General features: G+C 40.1%; 1 protein-coding gene across 1 annotated transcript; it reads left to right on the top strand.

The window, feature by feature from the left end:
• The first annotated feature begins 16,051 nt into the window (after positions 1-16,051).
• Positions 16,052-16,987, top strand: LOC133079961 (olfactory receptor 4D1-like). Its single transcript, XM_061175725.1, has one exon. It carries the CDS (start codon positions 16,052-16,054, stop codon positions 16,985-16,987), a length of 936 nt encoding a protein of 311 aa, XP_061031708.1.
• Positions 16,988-22,744: the final 5,757 nt, after the last annotated feature.

Below are 22,744 nucleotides of genomic sequence, written 5' to 3'. Positions count from 1 at the left end.
AATCATTTCCAAAGATAATTTATGAGTCTGTAGAAAGAATTCTGGCCATGCTAAGATGATGCTTCTAGGATTGTAAACCTGGTGTTGCTGGGAACTAGGATGCCTGGATGCCCTTCAAGGTCCCTTAAACTGAACCCCTCTGTTCAGTGGCTACTCTCTCTCCTCACCTCTCACAGAGGTCTGCCCATCTCTCCACCCACTATCAAGCAATCAAGCATTCTTTTGGGGACCATCTATGAGAAAGGTTTTGTGTGCCTAAGAACTGTATGGCACGCAATATGTCAGACTTGCACTGAAATTACAAACACATGTAAGGTGACAGAACCATCCTTATGGAAAAATACCAGTACACGGCAATATATGGAAGAGCTAATTACTCTCGGGAATTGAAGGAGAGGTAAAATTCAGATAGGTGAACGGGATGGGAAGGCAATCTAGGTGAGGCACTAGCCTGATGAAAGGCACTGAAGCCTGAGGAACCAAGGAGGAGATCACTTTGTTTGAAGCCATGGATTCTTAGAGGGGAGCAAATAAGAAGAGAATAATAGTTAGGAGTGCAGATTCTGGGGCTAATCAGAATCTGGTTCAGAGTCCCAGCTCTGCTACTCATTCTCTGTGTGACCTGGGGCAAATTATTTAACCCTTTTAAGCCTCAGTTTACTTATCTGTAAAGTGGGGATAATTAATAGTACTATATTTTATAAGCATGAGAATAATATATGAGAATTAAACAGGATAATGCTTATAAAATGCTTAGCATAGTGCCTAGCACATAATAAACACACAGTAAATGTTAACAATCATTACCACTACTGCTACAATGAATGTTTATTACTTCTACTACTATTAACTGGCAGGTGGGTCTGGAAGGAAAGGTAGGAGCCAGTTTGTGTGGAAGCCCCTGAAAATCCATCTGAAAACCCTGAATTTTTTCCTGTAGACAATGAAGAACCATGGAAATTTTTTGAAAAAACTTTGAAGGAGAGGGAAAATATCTTTTAGGAAGTTGACTTACGTATAACGTTGCACAGGGTGCATCTCTGACTGATAAAAGCATATAAAAGCATGTAATTGTCAATGTAATAGGGGTAAAGAAAAAAAATAGAGATAATCAAGCTATGCCGTTGGCATTTTAGGAATCAATGATCAGGTGGGAGAGTAGAGAATGAAGGGTTAGGTGTCAGGGGCTTTCTCAGAGAGGCCAAACCATGCTATTGAAGCTGCTGCCTACCCAGTCTGACCTTGACACCATGTGGAGGAGCAAAGACACAAAGCCAGACTAAAGCGTATTACCCTTTGTAGGGGTTGCTCTGACAATGCCCCAGGAAGTGCTGTTCCGCTCTTGCCTGTCTCAGGACTTCCTGCCCTACTGTGCCAGGATAAACCCATTTTAACCCTGTTTCATCACATCATTTCCCTCCAAAAGTCTTGTGGGGGTCTCAATGGCCCATGGGGACGCCTTTCCAATGCTACTATTCTGAGAGTAGATGCAGCCTGAATAAACAATAAAGGGCATCTTCCCGGAACATCATTTTTACACAAATATTTGAGGATAAATGTGAGTTTTAGATGAGATAAACCTGGTAATATTTTGAGTACTGTAATATCTCACAGATAATTTTAGAGAGAATTGTTTTATATTTGTCTACAGAAGTTGATAGAAATCTTTTTACATATATTCTTTCAGTTCCCTTGTAAAAAGAACTTCAGTGCATTTGCTGCTGCCCTTCCCATATTTCAGGTGGGGATCTTTCTATGTTCTATTATCTTTGCAGGGTGGGGCCTCAGGGCAAAATTTCCTGAACGATTAGAGAAAACAATTCTGGAACAGTGTAATCTGAGGGAATGGATTTTTTTTTTAACATCTTTATTGGTGTATAATTGCTTTACAATGGTGTGTTAGTTTCTGCTGTATAACAAAGTGAATCAGCTATACATATACATATGTTCCCATATCTCTTTCCTCTTGCATCTCCCTCCCTCCCACCCTCCCTATCCCACCCCTCTAGGTGGTCACAAAGCACCGAGCTGATCTCCCTGTGCTATACAGCTGCTTCCCACTAGCTATCTATTTTACGTTTGGTAGTGTATATATGTCCATGCCACTCTCTCACTTTGTCACAGCTTACCCTTCCCCCTCCCCATATCCTCAAGTCCATTCTCTAGTAGGTCTGTGTCTTTATTCCTGTCTTGCCCCTAGGTTCTTCATGACCTTTTTTTTTTTCTTAGATTCCATATATATGTGTTAGCATACGGTATTTGTTTTTCTCTTTCTGACTTACTTCACTCTGTATGACAGACTCTAGGTCCATCCACCTCACTACAAATAACTCAATTTCGTTTCTTTTTATGGCTGAGTAATATTCCATTGTATATATGTGCCACATCTTCTTTATCTATTCATCTGCTGATGGACACTTAGGTTGCTTCCATGTCCTGGCTATTGTAAATAGAGCTGCAATGAACATTTTGGTACATGACTCTTTTTGAATTATGGTTTTCTCAGGGTATATGCCCAATAGTGGGATTGCTGGGTCGTATGGTAGTTCTATTTTTAGTTTTTTAAGGAACCTCCATACTGTTCTCCATAGAGGCTGTATCAATTTACATTCCCACCAACAGTGCAAGAGGGTTCCCTTCTCTCCACACCCTCTCCAGCATTTATTGTTTGTAGATTTTTTGATCATGGCCATTCTGATTGGTGTGAGATGATATCTCATTGTAGTTTTGATTTGCATTTCTCTAATGATTAATGATGTTGAGCATTCTTTCACGTGTTTGTTGGCAGTCTGTGTATCTTCTTTGGAGAAATGTCTATTTAGGTCTTCTGCCCATTTTTGGATTGGGTTGTTTGTTTTTTTGATATTGAGCTGCATGTGCCGCTTGTAAATTTTGGAGATTAATCCTTTGTCAGTTGCTTCATTTGCAAATACTTTCTCCCATTCTGAGGGTTGTCTTTTCGTCTTGTTTATGGTTTCCTTTGCTGTGCAAAAGCTTTTAAGTTTCATTAGGTCCTATTTGTTTATTTTTGTTTTTATTTCCATTTCTCTAGGAGGTGAGTCAAAAAGGATCTTGCTGTGATTTATGTCATAGAGTGTTCTGCCTATGTTTTCCTCTAAGAGTTTGATAGTGTCTGGCCTTACATTTAGGTCTTTAATCCATTTTGAGTTTATTTTTGTGTATGCTGTTAGGGAGTGTTCTAATTTCATACTTTTACATGTAACTGTCCAGTTTTCCCAGCACCACTTATTGAAGAGGCTGTCTTTTCTCCACTGTATATTCTTGCCTCCTTTATCAAAGATAAGATGACCATATGTGCATGGATTTATCTCTGGGCTTTCTCTCCTGTTCCATTGATCTATATTTCTGTTTTTGTGCCAGCACCATACTGTCTTGATTACTGTAGCTTTGTAGTATAATCTGAAGTCAGGGAGCCTGATTCCTCCAGCTCCATTTTTGTTTCTCAAGATTGCTTTGGCTATTCGGGGTCTTTTGTGTTTCCATACAAATTGTGAAATTTTTTGTTCTAGTTCTGTGAAAAATGCCAGTGGTAGTTTGATAGGGATTGCATTGAATCTGTAGATTGCTTTGGGTAGTAGAGTCATTTTCACAATGTTGATTCTTCCAATCCAAGAACATGGTATATCTCTCCATCTGTTTGTATCATCTTTAATTTCTTTCATCAGTGTCTTATAATTTTCTGCATACAGTTCTTTTGTCTCCTTAGGTAGGTTTATTCCTAGATATTTTATTCTTTTTGTTGCAATGGTAAATGGGAGTGTTTTCTTAATTTCACTTTCAGATTTTTCATCATTAGTGTATAGGAATGCCAGAGATTTCTGTGCATTAATGTTGCATCCTGCTACTTTACCAAATTCATTGATTAGCTCTAGTAGTTTTCTGGTAACATCTTTAGGATTCTCTATGTATAGTATCATGTCATCTGCAAACAGTGACAGCTTTACTTCTTCTTTTCCGAATTGGATTCCTTTTATTTCTTTTTCTTCTCTGATTGCTGTGGCTAAAACTTCCAAAACTATGTTGAATAATAGTGGTGAGAGTGGGCAACCTTGTCTTGTTCCTGATCTTAGTGGAAATGGTTTCAGTTTTTCACCATTGAGGATGATGTTGGCTGTGGGTTTGTCATATATGGCCTTTATTATGTTGAGGAAAGTTCCCTCTATGCCTACTTTCTGGAGGGTTTTTATCATAAATGGGTGTTGAATTTTCTCAAAAGCTTTCTCTGCATCGATTGAGATGATCATATGGTTTTTCTCCTTCAATTTGTTAATATGGTTATCACATTGATTGATTTGCATATATTGAAGAATCCTTGCATTCCTGGGATAAACCCCACTTGATCATGGTGTATGATCCTTTTAATGTGCTGTTGGATTCTGTTTGCTAGTATTTTGTTGAGGATTTTTGCATCTATGTTCATCAGTGATATTGGCCTGTAGTTTTCTTTCTTTGTGACATCTTTGTCTGGTTTTGGTATCAGGGTGATGGTGGCCTCGTAGAATGAGTTTGGGAGTGTTCCTCCCTCTGCTATATTTTGGAAGAGTTTCAGAAGGATAGGTGTTAGCTCTTCTTTAAATGTTTGATAGAATTCGCCTGTGAAGCTGTCTGGTCCTGGGCTTTTGTTTGTTGGAAGATTTTTAATCACAGTTTCAATTTCAGTGCTTGTGATTGGTCTGTTCATATTTTCTATTTCTTCCTGGTTCAGTCTTGGAAGGTTGTGCATTTCTAAGAATTTGTCCATTTCTTCCAGGTTGTCCATTTTATTGGCATATAGTTGCTTGTAGTAATCTCTCATGATCCTTTGTATTTCTGCAGTGTCAGTTGTTACTTCTCCTTTTTCATTTCTAATTCTATTGATTTGAGTCTTCTCCCTTTTTTTCTTGATGAGTCTGGCTAATGGTTTATCAATTTTGTTTATCTTCTCAAAGAACCAGCTTTTAGTTTTATTGATCTTTGCTCCATGAATGCCTTTTGTTCACTTTTCTACTGACTTTTTCTAGTTAATGTAAGAGTTCTTATATAATTTGGTTGCTGATCTACTGTCAGCTATATTTATTACAATACCTTCTCCTAGTTTGTGTCTTGTCTTCTTTATTTTTGGTGTTAGTGTTCATGTAGTCAAGTATATCAATCTTTTATTTTGGTATTAGCTCCTATTGAGATCTAATTTTTAAAAATTGCTTCTTATCCAGAGGACAAAAAGATATTCTTCTACATATAATAGTTCTTTTTTTAAATATAAAGTTTATTTATTTATTTTTTGGCTGCGTTGGGTCTTCATTGCTGTGTGTGGGCTTTCTCTGGTTGTGGCGAGTGGGGGCTACTCTTCGTTGCGGTTCACAGGCTTCTCAGTGCAGTGGCTTCTCTTTTGCGGAGCACAGGCTCTAGGCGCGCGGGCTTCAGTAGTTGCGGCATGTGGGCTCAGTAGTTGTGGCACGCGGGTTCTAGAGCTCAGGCTCAGTAGTTGTGGCGCACGGGCTTAGTTGCTCCGCGGCACGTGGGATCTTCCTGGGCTAGGGCTCGAACTCGTGTCCCCTGCATTGGCAGGCGGATTCTTAACCACTGCGCCACCAGGGAAGCCCCATATAATAGTTCTTCTATTTTAACTTTTAAAAAAATTTAACTTTAAACACCTTTTTAACTTTTTGAAAAATCTCAAACTTACACTAAAGTTGCAAGTATAGTATAAAGGACTTTTTTTCCCCTGATGGTTTGAGGAAACCGGGTAAGTTGCCAACCTGATGCCCACCTTAATATTTGTGTGTATTTTCTACAAAGACATTCCCTCCAATACTGCCATACAGTCACTAAAATTGATACACATCAATACATTGTTAGAATCAAATCTTTAGCCTCTATTCAAGTTTTGCCATATGTCCCAATAAAGTCTCATAGAAAGAGAATCTGCTTCAAAAACATGTGTTGTGGGACTTCCCTGGTGGTCCAGTAGTTAAGACTTCGCCTTCCAATGCAGGGGGTGGCAGTTCGATCCCTGGATGGGGAGCTAAGATCCCACATGCCTCGTGGCTGAAAAGAAAAAAAAACCCAAACATAAAACAGAAGCAATATTGTAACAAATTCAATAATGATCCACATCAAAAAAATCTTAAAAAACAAACAAACAAACAAACAAAAAAGACCATGTGTTGCATTTAGTCGTCATGTCTCTTTAGGCTCTTTTGATCTGGAAGAGTTGCTCCTTGATTTTGATTATCTTGGAACTTTAAAAAATTATTGGCCAATTATTTTGTAGAATGTCCTTCAGTTTGGATTTGTCCGATGTATCATGATGATTAGACTCAGGTGATGCATCTTTGTCAGTTTGCCAGGAATATCGCAGAAGTCATCCTGTGTTCCTATTACAACCTATGAGGGATGAGTGATTTTGCTTTGTCTCTTTACTAATGTCCTATCACTTTTTTGTTGTTGTTGTCCCATCACTTTGATTACTTGACTAAGAAGTGTTCATTAGGCTTCTCACCTAAGTTATTCATTTTCCCTTGGAAATTAGTAAATATTTTGTGGAAAGGTACTTTGAGACGATGTCAATATCTGGTTTCTTATCAAACTTCCAATTTATTTATTTATTTATTATCTGTGGGAACTTGTATTTTCCTTTTTTTATTCATTAAGTTATAATCCATTATTATCATTACTTACTTTGATGCTCAATTTACCCCAGATTTGGCCAGTCATAGTCTCTTCAGGCTGGCTTCTGTGTTCTTCTTTTTTTTTTTTTTTTTTAATATTTATTTATTTATTTGGCTGCGTCATTGTGGCACGTGGGCTCTAGAGCACACAGGCTTAGCTGCGGCATGCATATGGGATCTTAGTTCCCCGACCAGGGATTGAACCTGTGTCCCCTACAAAGGCGGATTCTTAACCACTGGACCACCAGGGAAGTCCCATATGTTCTTTCTATTCTTTGAGCACTTCCTTTCTTACTGGCCCAATGAAACATCCCATGCTTATCTTGTACTTTCTGTGCTCCAGCTCTGGAATCAACTATTTCAGTAAACAGTCCTGCTTCCTTTGAGTGGAGAATGGTATTTAGAAGGCAAATTTGGGTGCTGGGTGTGCTTATTGTTTCATATATACATATATATTTCTCCATTCCCAATCCAGCATCACAGAACTTAGAACTTATTCTCTTTTTCCCTTTCCACACTTATAACTATTTTCTCTGCTGAGGAACCTGGCTCTCATAATCCTTTGTATAAATATATGAAATTCACTTCACATAAAATTAACTTTTTCAAGTGTACAATTTAGTGGCATTTAGTATTTTCACAGTGTTGTGCAGCCATCACCTCTATCTCATTCCAAAACATTTCATCCCCCTGAAAGGATTTCCCATACCCACCAAGCAGTCATTCCCCATTCTCTCCCCTCTCCTTAGCTCCTGGAAACCACTAATCCGCTTTATGGACTTACCTATTCTGGACATTTCATATAAGTAGAATGATAAAATATTTGTGTCTGACTTCTTTCACTTAGCACAATGTTTAATAAGGTTAGTTTACACTGTAGTATGTATTAATACTTCATTCTTTTTTGGCCATGACGCATGGCTTGAGGGATCTTAGTTCCCCCATCAAGGATTGAATCTGCACTCTCAGCAGTGAAAGCGTGGAGTCCTAACCACTGGACCGCAAGGGAATTCCCTGTACTCCGTTCTTTTTTATGGCTGAATACTATTCCACTGTCTGGATACAGCACATTTTGTTTACCCATTCATCTGTTGAATGACATTTTAGTTGTTTACATCTTTTGCCTATTGTGTGTAGTGCTGCTGTTAGCCTTTGTTTATAAGTATTTGTTTGAGTACCTGTTTTCAGGACTTTCAAGTATATACCTAGGAGTAGAATTGCTAGGTCATATGGTTAATTCTATGTGTAACTTGTTGAAGAACTGCCAAAGTGTTTTCCACAGCAGCAGTACCCTTTTTTGTTCCCACTAGCAATTATGAGGCTTCTAAATTCCTCACAGCTTCTTTAACACTTGTAATTTTCTACTCTTATTATTATTATTACCACCCTATCATGTATGAAGTGGTATCTCATTATGATTTTGATTTTCATTTCCCTAATTACTAATGATGTTGAGCATCTTTTCATGTTGAGCATTTTTTCTTGTTGGACATTTGTATATCTTCTTTGCAGAAATGTATATTCAAATCCATTGCCTATTTTTTAAAAATTGGGTTGTCTTTTTTGTTGTCAAGTTGTAGAAGTTCATTACATATTCTGGATAATAGATCCTTGTCAAATTTTGATTTGCAAATATTTTCTCCCAATCTTTGGAAGAAATCTTTTCACTTTTTTCATAAGGGTCTTTGAAGCACACATTTTAAAATTAGGATGAAGTCCAATTTATCATTATTTCTTTTGTTGCTTGTGTTCTTGTTATCATACCTAAGTATGCCTTGCCAAATCCAAGTTCATAAAGATTTACCTCTATGTTTGCTTCTAAGATTTTTATAGTTTTGTCTCTTACATTTAGGACTTTGATCCATTTTGAGTTAATTTTTTGTAGATGGTATGAGGTAGTGGTCCAACTTTATTCTTTTGCATGTGGATATCCAGTTGTCCCAGCACAATTAATGAAGACAATCCTTTCCCCATTGAATAGTCTTGGCACTCTCGGTGAAAATCAATTGACCATAAAAATATGGTTTATTTCTGGACTCTCAATTCTATTCTCAATTCTATTCTGTGTCGAGATGGGCCCTTGGAGTTCCCTACTCTGCCATTTTCTCTGACATCACTCTATCCTTAATTTATTAACTTGCTTCTTTCATCCCCCTGTATACAACCATCTCCCATAGCAGTTCTGTCCATGTTTCCACTCTCTCCCCTGATGCTTTCCTCACTCCAGTTGGGCTTTGGTATCACACAGCAGACCAGCCCCCTGCTCAGACACTTTCCTTACCCTACTCATGCTCCAACATCCCCATCAGAACATCCCCCATGTGGAAACCCTCCTCACCCTGCTTGGGCTCTGACGCCTGACATCAGGGTGCACCTCTGCATAGACACCCTTCTCATCCATTTGGAGCTTTGCTCCCCACACTGTCATCCCACTATGGAAATATTCTTCTCACTGTGCTTTAACGTTCACAATTGGTGGCTCCCAAAAGGGATATCCAGGCTCTGACAACCCGTGCTGGGCCCCATCCTGTGGAAACTCTATTCAAACTATGTTTTTATTCTACACTAGGAGGATTTTCTCAACTCTACCTTCCAATCTCTCTATTAAAGTTTTCATTTCTGTCAACATATTTTAATATCCAAGAACCCTTTTTTGTTCTATGATTTTTAATACCATCTTGTTCTTATTTATGGATTCTATATCTTCTTGTTTCTCTGAAAGGATGTTAATTATATAAACTTTTCTTCTATTTCCTGTGTCATTTCTGTTTGCTTCTCATTTATTTTTCTATTTATTTTTTTCCCTTTTGTATTAGTGGTCTTCTTGTTGATCCTTGGCTATCTACATTTAAGAGTAAGGGAATAAAATATGAATTCATACCTCTATGTATTAAAGCTTTTAAACTTTACCTTAGGGGTTCAGGTGGAAATCAGCTCTTTACTGGAGGACACCCAAGTGCCAATACATGGAGGTCTATTTTTCAGGAGTTGTTGTTTCTGCAAAGAAAAATCTTGATTTCCTGTCTTTGGCTTAGATGCTCAAATTTTGTCCTGGGGAGAGGAGAGTGATGATCCTCAGTACCTCTTAGACAGAGAAGTTACTGCTGACCTCCTTTTCTTATTTGAGCTTGTGACCTCACATTTGAGTTCGTGACCTCTGCTCTTAGAAGAGTTTTCCTACATAAGACAGACTTTGCATCCCTGTCAGTATTCTCTTGCCTCTGGTCCATCATGTTCATTCTGTATTCCAGGTGCTTTATAAGAAGATAGCCTTGTTCTTGTGTGTCTACCCAAAGCTATTCCCAACCACCTCCCCCTTGCTTGTCCCCTATCATAAGTGTTCACTTTCCCAGAACACTTAGAAGCCAGGAGTGCTCATGTGTTCATGTGATTCGGCTCATGTGATCACAACAAACAGTGTGTTAGCCTAGGAGATTCTGGGAAAGATTTCTCCTCCAGAAGTAGAGGCAAGAGATGGAGGAGGAGAAAGAAACTGCCCTCCACGCGTTTCCTCACCACCAGCCTCTGAATGAGATGTGTGAGGACATACACCATAAGGAAGCATGGAGGCCATCTCGGCTCATGAGGGAGAGGCCAAGGGCACCACAGACTCACTGAATCAGGGTCTTGATATCACTGAGCCATGGGTCCTTGTTGGCTCATCAGCTTTCACACTCTGATTTTTCTTAATTACCTATTTATCCTCCTCCTTCTGTTCTTAGCTCGCATCTCCTTTTCCCTTTCTCCTCTAGCTCTTCACCCTCCTCACATCTTTAATGATTTTGAAGCTGGGATGGGCTGGGTCACGAACACAGAACACTTATAAGCCCTTAACTGCCCTCATGAAGTCTCTTCTGAAACAGGATGGGGTATGAATAAATAGAAGAGCTGCACCACTATGTTCATCCTCTCAACTCTCCCAACTCTCCTCCTCCCTGCTGCCAGAGAGGCCCGCATCTGTAGGTCATTCTTCTGCATAACGTCCTCCACCGGCTTCTCACCCCCCTCAAGGTAAAACTTAAGTGTATGAACCTGGTCTCTTAACACTATTCACAGTGATCCCTGCCTCCTCTCCACCCTAATGTCCCATCACTTCACCTGTGCTCCAACCTTGTCAAGGCCCTGAGGGTTCTTGGAGTGTATGCTGTGCCATTTCATCTCTGGACCTCTGTTCTCCCTGCCAGAAACACACTTTCCCTCCTTTGTCTGCCTAACACACTTGAACATCACCTCTGTTTAAATGTCATGTCCTCTCCGAAGTCTTCCTTCTCTCCCAGTCATGGTTATTTGCTCAGCCTTTTAAGCTTTGAGCATTCCCCTGGTAGAGCTATCTCCTCTCTGAAGTGCTTTTATATGTTTCTGGGTCTGTTTTCCCTATCAGCCTCTTATTTCCTTGAGAGGAGAATGTATGTTTTATTTTTGTATCCTCAGCATTGAGCATTGAGCACTGCTCTCCTACTCTTAAAAAAGGATAATTTTCAGTTATGTTAACAAATTTTGATCTAAAACAGACTGTCAAATATTTCCCCAGCAAAGACAGGTTTATTCCGGATCAGCAGAGAACTGCAATTCAGTGTCTGCACCCAGGGTGAGCCATGTGCAAATCCCCCGTGGAAAGGGAGAGGAATGCATTTAGAGAGAAAAAGGAGGGTGGCAGGCTGCAGTAAGAAAAGAGCCCATGGCTTTTCATTGGCTGAGTCCTTGCCAGGAAAGAAGAGGAGTCAATTCTACTTAATTGAGATTTCTGTTTATTAACTTTATACACATTTATTGAACTTTCACAATGGGCCAAGTACAATAACTCCAAAACAATATGAAACTTTGTAATCAATTTTTAAAATAAATAAATTATCCACAATCCTGCTCTAAGGGATCAACTTTGGGGTTAAGATGTGATTTAGTAGACATTTCATTCTCATTTATGAGAGTATACTCCTTGAGAGGAGAAATATATAAACTAGAAGATACAAGGGCTTTCTTATTGAAAACCAAATCAGAATAATAATGAATTAATCCAGGTAATTTAGTTACTGTTAATGTTACTGTTAGTGACATCTGACAGTCAAGGAGATTGATAAGACCTATTTCCTTCCCTAGCATCAACCCAGGCTCTTTTGACAAGAGGCTGGAGTTTAAAATCAGCTAAAGCTCTAAATATTGGGAAGGATTAGTGTTTTTAGAATCTCTTATTATGTAGATAAAACCAGAGCTTAACATCTTTTTTTATAAACCTGAGAGATTACATTTTGCTATTTGTAACGAAAGAATTCAGACCAACCTGGAAATCTCACGTAGAAATGAAAACTCTAAGAATCACAGTTTTTATTGTACTCCAAAATTCTAAAGACAGTTAATTACGATTCTGAATAGTTCATCATAATAAGACGGCATATACACTTCCTGTACTCATCCTTTTATGAGAGGAAGGACCTTATTGAGTAATAATTCATATATAAAGAGTACTAGAATGTTATAGATGGGTCAGTAGAATTGGATATGGATGGGAAATCCACCTCCAAATCGATTTGGTTGACAAAATAAAAGACAGCGTTTACAGGGTTTTTTCCAATGTAGTATACAAACATTTTCCTACCTCTGATGTTGTCCAAGTTAAGATTAAATAATTTTTTTTAAGTAAGCTATCAAACAGTTGTCTTGATGATGCTGTGAGAAAGAACTGTTCGTTGTGAAACTCAGCAAGAGCAATGAAACTCAAAGTCAGTGGTTCTCAAACTGTGGCCCCAGAGAAGCAGCATCAGCATCACCTGAAAACTTAGAAATGCAAATTCTCTGGCTCGACCAAAGACCTACTGAATCAAGAATTCTACGTGGGTGTTTCTGAGTTTTAACATCCACTCCAGGTAATTCTAATGGATGCTCAAGTGTGTGATCCAGTGAACTATGAAAGGGGTCCTTCCAAAAATCCCAGAAATTTTGTTTCTTTTGGAGAGACTCTGTCCTTTCTGATCCTCATCTCCTAATCCTACAGGTCATGAATCTCTATAGTTTTCAATATCCTTGGTGGGTTTTTCTTTTCTTTTGTTGTTTCGTGAGGGTTTTTTTGTTGCTGTTTTTGATTTTTGTTTGTTCCTTTGTTTTTTGGCCTCAAGGTGACCTTTCCAATAGTAAGTGTTTTTGTGAGACTTAGAAACTTTTTTAACAACTCCCATTGTTTCCTTGTCCCCAGCAGGACTCATTCCAGCTCTGCTTCCTGAGCCCAGTTCAATAATTTTTCCCTGAGGATAATCCCTCTTCCCCAGGGTCATGGCCATGAGTTGTGTGTATGAGGTATGGGCAAAGAACAGGAAGCTGTGAAGCTGTATGGAGAGGACCTCCCAGAAAGATGTAAGACCTGAACCCTCTTCCCCCATTTGGGGCTGAAGGAAGGTGAGAGCCTGAGGGTTTCCATACCTGCCGTTAGGTCAATTGTAGTTAGGTTCTTGGAAACACCTGCTAGAGGGTGGGGAGAATAAACAAGTGACATAGACTTGATGGTACTAAGTCTAATGTTGGAGGAGAGCCTCGGGAAGTAATTGGGGGTCGGTGTGCTGTTAAAACAGGTGCTTCACTGTTGGTGGGAATGTAAATTGATACTGCCACTATGGAGAACAGTATGGAGGTTCCTTAAAAAGCTAAAACTAGAACTACCATATGACCCAGCAATCCCACTACTGGGCATATACCCCGAGAAAACCATAATTCAAAAAGAGACATGTACCGCAATGTTCATTGCAACACTGTTTACAATAGCCAGGACAGGGAAGCAACCTAAGTGTCCATCGACAGATGAATGGATAAAGAAGATGTGGCACATATATAAAATGGAATGTTACTCAGTCATAAAAGGAAATGAAATTGAGTTATTTGTAGTGAGGTGGATGGATCTAGAGTCTGTCCTACAGAGTGAAGTGAGTCAGAAAGAGAAAAACAAATACCGTATGCTAACACATATATATAGAATCTAAAAAAAAAAAAAAAAAAAAAGAGGTTCTGAAGAACGTAGGGGCAGGACAGGAATAAAGATGCAGATGTAGAGAATGCACTTGAGGACACGGGGAGGGGGAAGGGTAAGCTGGGACAAAGTGAGAGAGTGGCATTGGCATATATACACTACCAAATGTAAAATAGCTAGCTAGTGGGAAGCAGCCACATAGCACAGGGAGATCAGCTTGGTGCTTTGTGACCACCTAGAGGGGTGGGATAGGGAGGGTGGGAGGGAGACACAAGAAGGAGGGGATATGGGGATATATGTATACATATAGCTGATTCACTTTGTTATAAAGCAGAAACTAACACAACATTGTAAAACAGTTATACTCCAATTAAGATGTTAAAAAAACAAAATAAAACACAGGTGCTTCAGGTTGCACGTAAAACCCCGTACTTTTAGCAACCAAATATAGAACTGGCCTTTTGAGATAGGGAACAGAGGATAAGTAAAATCACTTCAAAATTTTCCACATAATAAATTACCTACTTAATACCTTATTTTGACAACATTTACTGAGCATGTGCTATATCACTGTTGCTGTTCCAAGTTCTGGGGTTACCAAGATATTGAAATTATGATGTAGTTGGATGCGGGGAGAAGCTGAAAAAATGAATGATGTTAAATCTATAACAGAGGTATTTTTAAATATTATAAGAATCCTGAGAACTGGGGAATTTATTCTGCATGGGAGAAATGGTGACAGGAGTGACAAAGAGGGTGAGATTTGAGTGGGTCTTTTCTAGGGTTGAGAAGGTATGAAAAGAATTCCAGGAAACCAACATGGAAATAAATATATGGCATGTTTAAGACTATAATCTATTAAAGAGCTAGTGGTTCATCAGAGGGGAAGATACTGACTAGAAAGGCAGATGGAGCTTACGTTTTACAGCCCTGTATGACATGCTGTGTTGCATGTACATGTGTATGTGTTTCTACCCTGACTTGATCCACCAAGTATTGGATGTGGCTCCTAAGGGGCTCTGGTGAGCATCACTACAGGAATAGACGTGAGACGGGAACGTGATCATTTCAGCATTTAGAAAGGTCTCATGTACAGGTGTGTAGAAGGTGTACTGGAGTGAAAGAAGGTGAAAGTGAAAAATAAAAACTGAGTGATCTTTAAGAGATGACGGATTTCGGGAGGTCATGTGAGGGCAGGTGGAGACTGAGAGGAAGTGGTGGGGGGGAGTGGGGAAGCTACTTAACCTTCACCTGTCACCTCTATCTCTCACCCTCCGAGTCTTCACCTTTGTTCCCATTCCCTCTCCTGCCCAACCACTTTTCCATTCCCTTTCCTTCATTCATTCTATCCCCCCATTTTCCTTCCTTGTAATTTCCTTTCTCCGTTTAATTCTTCATCTATTTCCATTTCTCTTCCTTTAACATTTTTTTCTCTTCTACCCTTGGATTCAATATCATCTTCTGAAATTGCTGTCCTTTCAGAAGAGCTCTAAGTCTCCTTCAAAGAATGTATTCATCTATTTCTGCCACTTGACTCCACATATGATCTGGGTGAGGGGAGCCTTACCCAGTAAGGGGCCACCTACCCTGGGTGATGGGGAAAAAATGGAATTTCCCAGGTATGCAGCTCTGGCCAGAGGCTCCCCCTCATGGGCCTGCATGGACATGCACACCCAGAAGCGTTTCACCCACCCTGGAGTTAACACCAGGTACTTATTAATTACTGACCATGTACAAGGATGGGTACTGCAGGGCACAAACAAATTGTGAAATCAAGACTATGTGTGTAGCACTTTATTGTTGAATTGTGGAAAGAAAACACAGACACATGAAAAGTTCATTACTATTATGATGTGTTAACTGTTGCATGAAAGAAAAATGATTGATACAAAAATGTATTAGAGACTGGAAAAGGGAGGAGGTCTTTAGAGCAGGAGACTACACAGAAGAGAGTGATTACCACTTATTATTCCAGACACTGTTCTAGGAACCTTATGTGTTATTTCATTCAATCCCCTTGACAGATTTATAGACAAAACGTTTTCTTAGAGATGTGGAACCTGAGACTCAGATAAGTAACTTACTTAAGGTCAAATCTCAAGGAAATATAAAGTTCTGAAATTTGACTCTGGTTCTGTTGGATTCTAAGTGTCTTCTCACCACTATATTACACTGATTCTTTGAAAAGCAGATGGCATGTGTCTCTGGATGGCTTAAAGATACCTTCTGATTGTGTATTCCAGCATCAACTAGTTAAATCTCCAAAGACAAGGCCATTTATATCAGCACATGTATTATGATCTGCACATGAGGATGCCCATTATCTGGACTTGGACAATTGCTTTGAGCCACTGAGCACTAAAATGGCACATAGTAACTTCATGCATCTCTGTCTGTGGTGTGTTTTCTTGTGTACGGAGAAGACGCCATGGATTCAAGGAACCTCACGTGGGTATCAGAATTTGTCTTCCTGGGGCTCTCACAGACTCAGGCGCTCTATCTTTTCTTGTTTCTGGTGTTCCTGTTTGTCTACACCACCACTGTCATGGCAAACCTCCTCATAATGGTCACGGTGACCTCTGATCCCCGGCTTCAGACACCCATGTATTTTCTGCTCCAAAACCTGGCTGTCATAGATCTCTGTTATTCCACAGTCACTGCCCCAAAGATGCTGGTGGACTTCTTTCATGAGACCAAGACCATCTCCTACCAGGGCTGCATGGCCCAGATCTTCTTTTTTCACCTCTTGGGAGGTGGGACTGTCTTCCTTCTCTCAGTGATGGCCTATGACCGCTACATAGCCATCTCCCGGCCCCTCCATTATGTCATCATCATGAACACTCGAATGTGTGTGGGGCTGGTGGTGGCTGCCTGGGTAGGGGGCTTTCTCCACTCCATTGCCCAGCTGGTTCTGATGCTCCCATTGCCTTTTTGTGGCCCCAACGTCCTGGATAACTTCTACTGTGACATTCCACAAGTGCTAAGACTTGCCTGCACGGACACCTCCCTCCTGGAGTTCCTTATGATCTCCAACAGTGGGGTGCTGGTCCTCATCTGGTTCCTGCTCCTTCTGACCTCTTACACTGTCATCCTGATGATGCTGAGGTCCCACTCAGGGCAGGCGAGGAGGAAGGCAGCTTCCACCTGCACCACCCACATCATTGTCATGTCTATGAGCTTCATTCCCGGTATCTATATCTACACCCGGCCCTTCTCCTCCTTCCCCATGTACAAGGCAGTGTCTGTCAGCTACACGATCTTGACCCCCATGCTCAACCCCATCATCTACACCCTGAGGAACCAGGAGATGCAGGCGGCCATGAAGAGATTAGGCAAGTGCCCAGTGATTTTCAGCAGGGAGTGAACTTAAAATAGGTTGACTTCAAATGACAAGTCTTCTCTCTGAACTTTTGTTTTCCCATGTGAGAAGTGGAGGAAAGTCTTTATGGAGTGTAGCCTTTGAGATTAAACTATTATTTCTATGGACCTACTCCTGTGGCAGGTATTGTGTTAGGCACTTTCGCACTTTTATCTCATTCTCACAAAACTGACAGTGGATATGTTCTTATTATATTAAACAGTTTTACAAATGAGAAAACTCAGAGAGAAGTGACCTGCTCAATGATGAACAGCAAAGGAGGGGCAGAGCTTGGCCATGAGATTGTTCCTCTGGCTCCAAGTTTCGAGGCAGGAGGTGTGGGTGGGATTTGAAACTCAGGGTCTCCCACAATCACAAGGGGAAACTTAGAGAGTTCCTCATCTATGGATGAATATCTGTGATGAATGGTCAATACTTTCATCTCAACTCTGAAACAATCACATTTGTTCTGCTCCCTGCCTCTCTACCTCATCCCCACTGTGGTATTCTGGAAGTGGTCTCACTTGTAACATTGTTTAAATATTTCCCATAAGGGTATTTGCCTTTTGGATTTGTTCCTCTTCTACCAAATACTCCTTGGATAATCTGAATTCTACCAAATACTCCTTGGATAATCTGGATAGAGGATGTGGCTGAGAAGAAGATGCTCTAGTATGGTTGGGGAACCAAGGCCAGAGGGCAGGGCCATGTCTATTAGTGGTCCAGATATGAGGTATGGGTTCAGTCCAAGGCTGCCACCTCATGGGTTTCTGCCTTTCTCTTTGTCTTCCTGCCCTGGAATGAGGGCTCCTTGAGGGCGGGGGCTGTGCTTTATTCATTTAAAAATCCTCTCAGTACATAGTACAGTATCTTGTTCAGAGAAGCATTTCTACATTTTCTTGCACCCTTTTCTTTCCCTGGCAAGTTCAGATGTACTTTTAATTTTTCTCTGTAGAACTTATATTTGTTTACATCTCCTTTGAAGTATGCTTCACTTTATAAAAGTCTTGGTTAATGTATAATGTTGCTCCAAAGTTAAGAAGATAACACAAAAGCTCTTTTGTTTCCTCTTCCCTCCCAGCAACCATCCCATCCAAGAAATAAAAGTTATAGGCTCTTCAAGCCATCATGGCAGCTCTGAGTTTATCCTTTCTCCACCTCTACCTCCCTGCCCCATTTCACACATTTCTCCCCATTCACGGTGGGTCTTTGGAGATGAGGGGAGAGAAAATGAACTGTGTCATGTTTGATCTGAGTGTCCCTCACAAAAGTGTTTTCCCCTTTCACACCAAAGTCCTTTAAATATCTGATATTTTTCTCATCCTCTAATTGATCTCTTTCCAGATGCAGCATCTGTATTCCTTCAATTGTTCCCATTGTGACAAATTTCCTGATTCCACCATCCTTGCCATCTCCTCTGTATTTACCCTCAAATGACAACATCCTCTTAAAATGTGATGCTCACCATATGACACACAGCTGCACGGGAGATGTGAGCTCTTTAGAAAACAATGATGGTCCTCTTTGAAGTATATATGCATAAGGATGCTTTTGGTTGCAAGTAGCAGTGTAATCAAATCACAGTGGCTTAAAGAATGAGGAAATTACCTCACTTAAAAAGACTAGAGGATAGGCAATTCCAGAGTTGGTTAATTCAGCAGCTCCAACATTTTAAGGCTCTGGGTTGGCTGCTCTATAATTCCTTGTCTTTCCCCTCATGATGGCAATATGGCTGCCAACGCTCCAGTCATCATACCTTTATATCCAAATAATTCAGCAAGAAGGAAGAGAAGAGGCATTCATGTGCTTTTTTTTTTAACCAGTGGACAAAATTTTTCTAAAACCATTCCAGCAGAATTTCCTGATGACTCATTAGCCAGAAACTGGGTCATATATTCACCCCACTCTGCAATGGAGGATGGAAAGTGCATGGCTGGCTGTTTCAGCCAGAAAGAAGGAGGTTGGAAATGGCAATTGACAGTGTCTGCCACATAGATATAAGCCCATGGTAGCAGGATTGTAGAGACATGATTGGCCTGAGTCAGAAATCTTGGTTGACAATGAGCAAAGTTTGTCATAGACAGGGTCATAAAATCAAAAGCCTAGAGAAGCTGACAGTTAGCATGAATAAGTTAAGTGAGCCCAGTTAAGACTAAGGTGAACTAGAGGGTGCATATCCAGACCAGAGGGCAAGTCCCACTCCTAGTGCTCTTCTCCATCCTCCTGCAGAGCTCCAATATCTAAATCCTTACAGAACAATCAGAAGGATTTTATTTAGAGACACTAAACAGCCCCAGACGAACAGTCCAGGCCATCTTCCCAAACTGATACTCTAGGATCTTCTGAAAGAACAACGGACCTGATCATCCTAAACAGAAGCCTCAATGAATACAGCTATATCCATGCTGTCTTGACTAGTATAGTGGGATAATAATAGGCTTTGAAGCCATGGGACTCAGATCCCGGCTCTTCCTCCTCTTGGTTGTGTTCCTTTTAGATATCTTTGAACCTCAACATCTTTAGCTACACTTGGCACATAGTAGGTGTTCAATTAATGTTAGTTCCTTCACACATTTCCATTTATCTTTTTTTTTAACTTCCCATCAATATTTTAAAATTAAACCAAGATAATTAAGCATCTGATTCATTGGAATCTGAACAATCATGTTAAGTAATGGTCTCCAGTCATTTTATTTATATGATCAGTGAAAACAGCTCTTTTAGAAGTTGCTGAGGGAAGGCTGTATATCATTCCAGTGACAGCAGATTAATTTTGGTCCAGAGATTACTTCACTTCTTCTCAGCATCATTAATCACTTGATCTTGCCATTCTGCATGCACTTATAATCAAGCTCTGGGATGATTTAAGTGTAAGGAGAGAAAGACCTCAATACACCTTGCCTAAGAAATTTACTTCATATATGATCCATTAAAAATGGTGTATCAGTCAGTGTTCCACCAGAGAAACAGGACCAATATGATATGGAAATGTTTGGAAGGAAGAAATTTTCCTCTACAATTCTAAGTTCTTCTGGTTGGTCTTAGAATGAAATTGACCTGAGACATTAACAGGAGAGAATCAAACAAAGTTTGAGAACATATATGTGTGAGAGAGACTCAGGCAAACTGAATAACTCACCAAAATGGCTGAAACCTTCACCTTAAATACCATCTTCAGCTAAAGACAAGAGAAGGTATTGGAGGTAGGGGTGTGGACATCCAAAAGAGAAAGAAAATTGACATGGAGATGGAAAAGCAAATGTTTTTGGTAAATTAATACTTGCTGGGCCATGTAGAGACAATGGGACACAGATCTCTAGGCCATGTCCCCCCTGCTCACACACACACACCTAGCCCACGTTCTTTGCAGGTGTCTCTGGTGATAGCTCCATTCTGGGAACAGGTCCTCTATCTAAATTCTTTTTGTAGCTAAAGGATAAGGTCAAAGTTTCTTCCTGAGTCTTTTTGGGCCTTGGTTGTTATCAGCTCAAAATAATCCACATGCCAAAGAAACAAAGAGACATTTTGGGGTGGCAAATTTTGCACGTATATATATCTGGAGAGAGGGAGAGAGAGAGATTTATTGCAAGGTATTGTTATTGGCTTACATGATTGTGAGACTGGCTAGGCAAGTAAAACATCTGTAGGGCAGGCCAAGAGGAAGGGCAGGCTGGAGCTCTTAGGCATGAAGCTGCAGTCCAGAATTTCACTTTCTTCAAGACCTTTTAACTTACTGAATCAGGCACATCCAATCTCCATCAGGAGATTAGCTAGGATAATCTCCTTTACTTAAAATCAACTGATTATTAAAAAATAAAATTAACTGATTATGGAATCAATCACGTCTACAAATTATCTACACAGCAACACCTAGATTCATGTTTGAATAACTGAGAATTATAGACTAGTCAAGTTGACACGTAAAACTGACCATCACAAGGGGAGAGTCATCAGTGATGCTGAGCTCCCTCAATGAAGATGTAAAAGAAGTTCCTTCTAAATGTATCCTGCATCCATTTAGCAGTTTGAAGTTAAGTCTGACAAATATATATTTTCTTAGATATATGGCTTATAGAGAAATCATTTTCTCAGCTCTGTACATGACTGGGTCTTTAACATAATTACTCCATTCCAGCCATTCTGGGCTTTGGAAGTTATTACGTTGACTAGTGGATGCAGTGAACAGATGAGGTTTGGTGAACAATTTACAGAATCACATGTGCCCTGACAGGGGAATATGTAAACTGGAACATATCAGGTTTCTCTTATTGAAAGCTAAATCAGAATCAGAAACTAAAATCAGCCACATGATAGTCAAAAAGATGGACAAGTCCTGTCCCCTTCCCCAGAATCAGTCAAGGCTACTTTTCTAAGTGACGCAATCTTATTATTTTAGTTTTTTTCCTCAGTGACTCAATTTTTAAATGGACTAAAGCTCTAAATAAGTATCTTTTAAAATCTACATCTCTTGTATGTGGAAGAGCTTCACATTGTACTCTTATCTGCCACAGGCAGATACTTTATTTTGCCAAGAGTAAACATTTCTGAAATAATTCAGACCAACCTGGAAGTCTTATGTAGATCAGAGAGCTGTGTCTAAGAAATCAGACAGTTGTTACAGCACATCAAGGTTATAATGCCAATTAATTCCAGTGTTGATCCATTCATCATAATGAGAAATATAAGGGTTTCCTGTACCAATCCTTGTATTAGAGATAGTAAGACTTCACAGGTAAAGAATGCTGCATTTTATAGATGATGTAATAGACTTGGGTACTGGTGGTGAATCAATATTGGGGATTCGGCTGACAAAATAAAGGACAAGGTTTACAGGGCAGGAAGTTTCCCTTGTAGTATACATTTGCCCATCTATGACTTTCTCTAAGTAAAAATCAACTAGGCTTAAAAGTAGAAGAAAAGGAGAAAGGGAGGAAGGAGGAGAAGAAGGAGAAGAAGAAGGAAACAAATCAAACCAGTTATCTGGAAGATTCCAGGAGAGAGAGAATAGTCCCTGTGTTGAGGAGCAAGTCTGTCGTTCTCAAAGTGTGGTCCCCAGAACAGGGGCATCAGTATCATCTGAGAACTTGTTACAAATGCAAATTCTTGGCCATACCATTGACCAGCTGAAAGTCTGGGGCTGGGGCACACTAATTTGTCCTTTAACAAGTTCTCCAGGTGATTGTCTCAAGGGTAAGAATCACTGATCTAAGAAATGCATTCTTCCAGAACTCCCAGAGAGTCTATTTCTTTTGAAGAGGCTTTCATCCTTTTGGATCTTGGCCTGAGAATCCTACATTCTACAAATCTATAAAATTGTATTGTCCTTGGTCCTTTTGGCCCTCAAGGAATAACTCTTAATGATTATGTGTTTTTGAGACATTTTGAAACTTTTTAACAACTATTGCTTCCTTGCCCCCAGTGGTAATCAGCCCAGCCCTGCTTCCTGAGCTGAGTCCAGTAGGTTCTCCCCAGGGATATACCCTCTTCCCCAAGGGTCACACCCATTGTTGTATAGGTGATGTATGGGCAGTGGCTGGGAAGCTAAAGCTGCAGAAAAAGGATCTCCTAGAAGGTGGAAGACCAGAAGATTCTCTCCCATTCTGGTTGAAGGAAGGTGAGAGATCAGGGTTTCCTCACCTGTAGATAAAGTAAAAAGGATCCACAAACACTTGCTGCAGAGTGCAGAGAATAAACAAGTGACACAGGCTTGATGGTAGTAAGTCTGAAGTGAGAGGAGAGCCTCAGAAATTAATGCAGGGGAAG

This window comes from Eubalaena glacialis, chromosome 19 (assembly GCF_028564815.1).
Source record: "Eubalaena glacialis isolate mEubGla1 chromosome 19, mEubGla1.1.hap2.+ XY, whole genome shotgun sequence".
In the NCBI taxonomy this organism is placed as follows: domain Eukaryota; kingdom Metazoa; phylum Chordata; class Mammalia; order Artiodactyla; family Balaenidae; genus Eubalaena; species Eubalaena glacialis.
Note: the sequence above shows the minus strand (reverse complement) of the source record. Positions and strands in the feature narration are given on the sequence as shown.

Coding starts and splice junctions, on each gene's coding strand:
- LOC133079961 (XM_061175725.1), top strand. CDS start 16,052: ATGGATTCAAGGAACCTCACGTGGGTATCAGAATTTGTCTTCCTGGGG.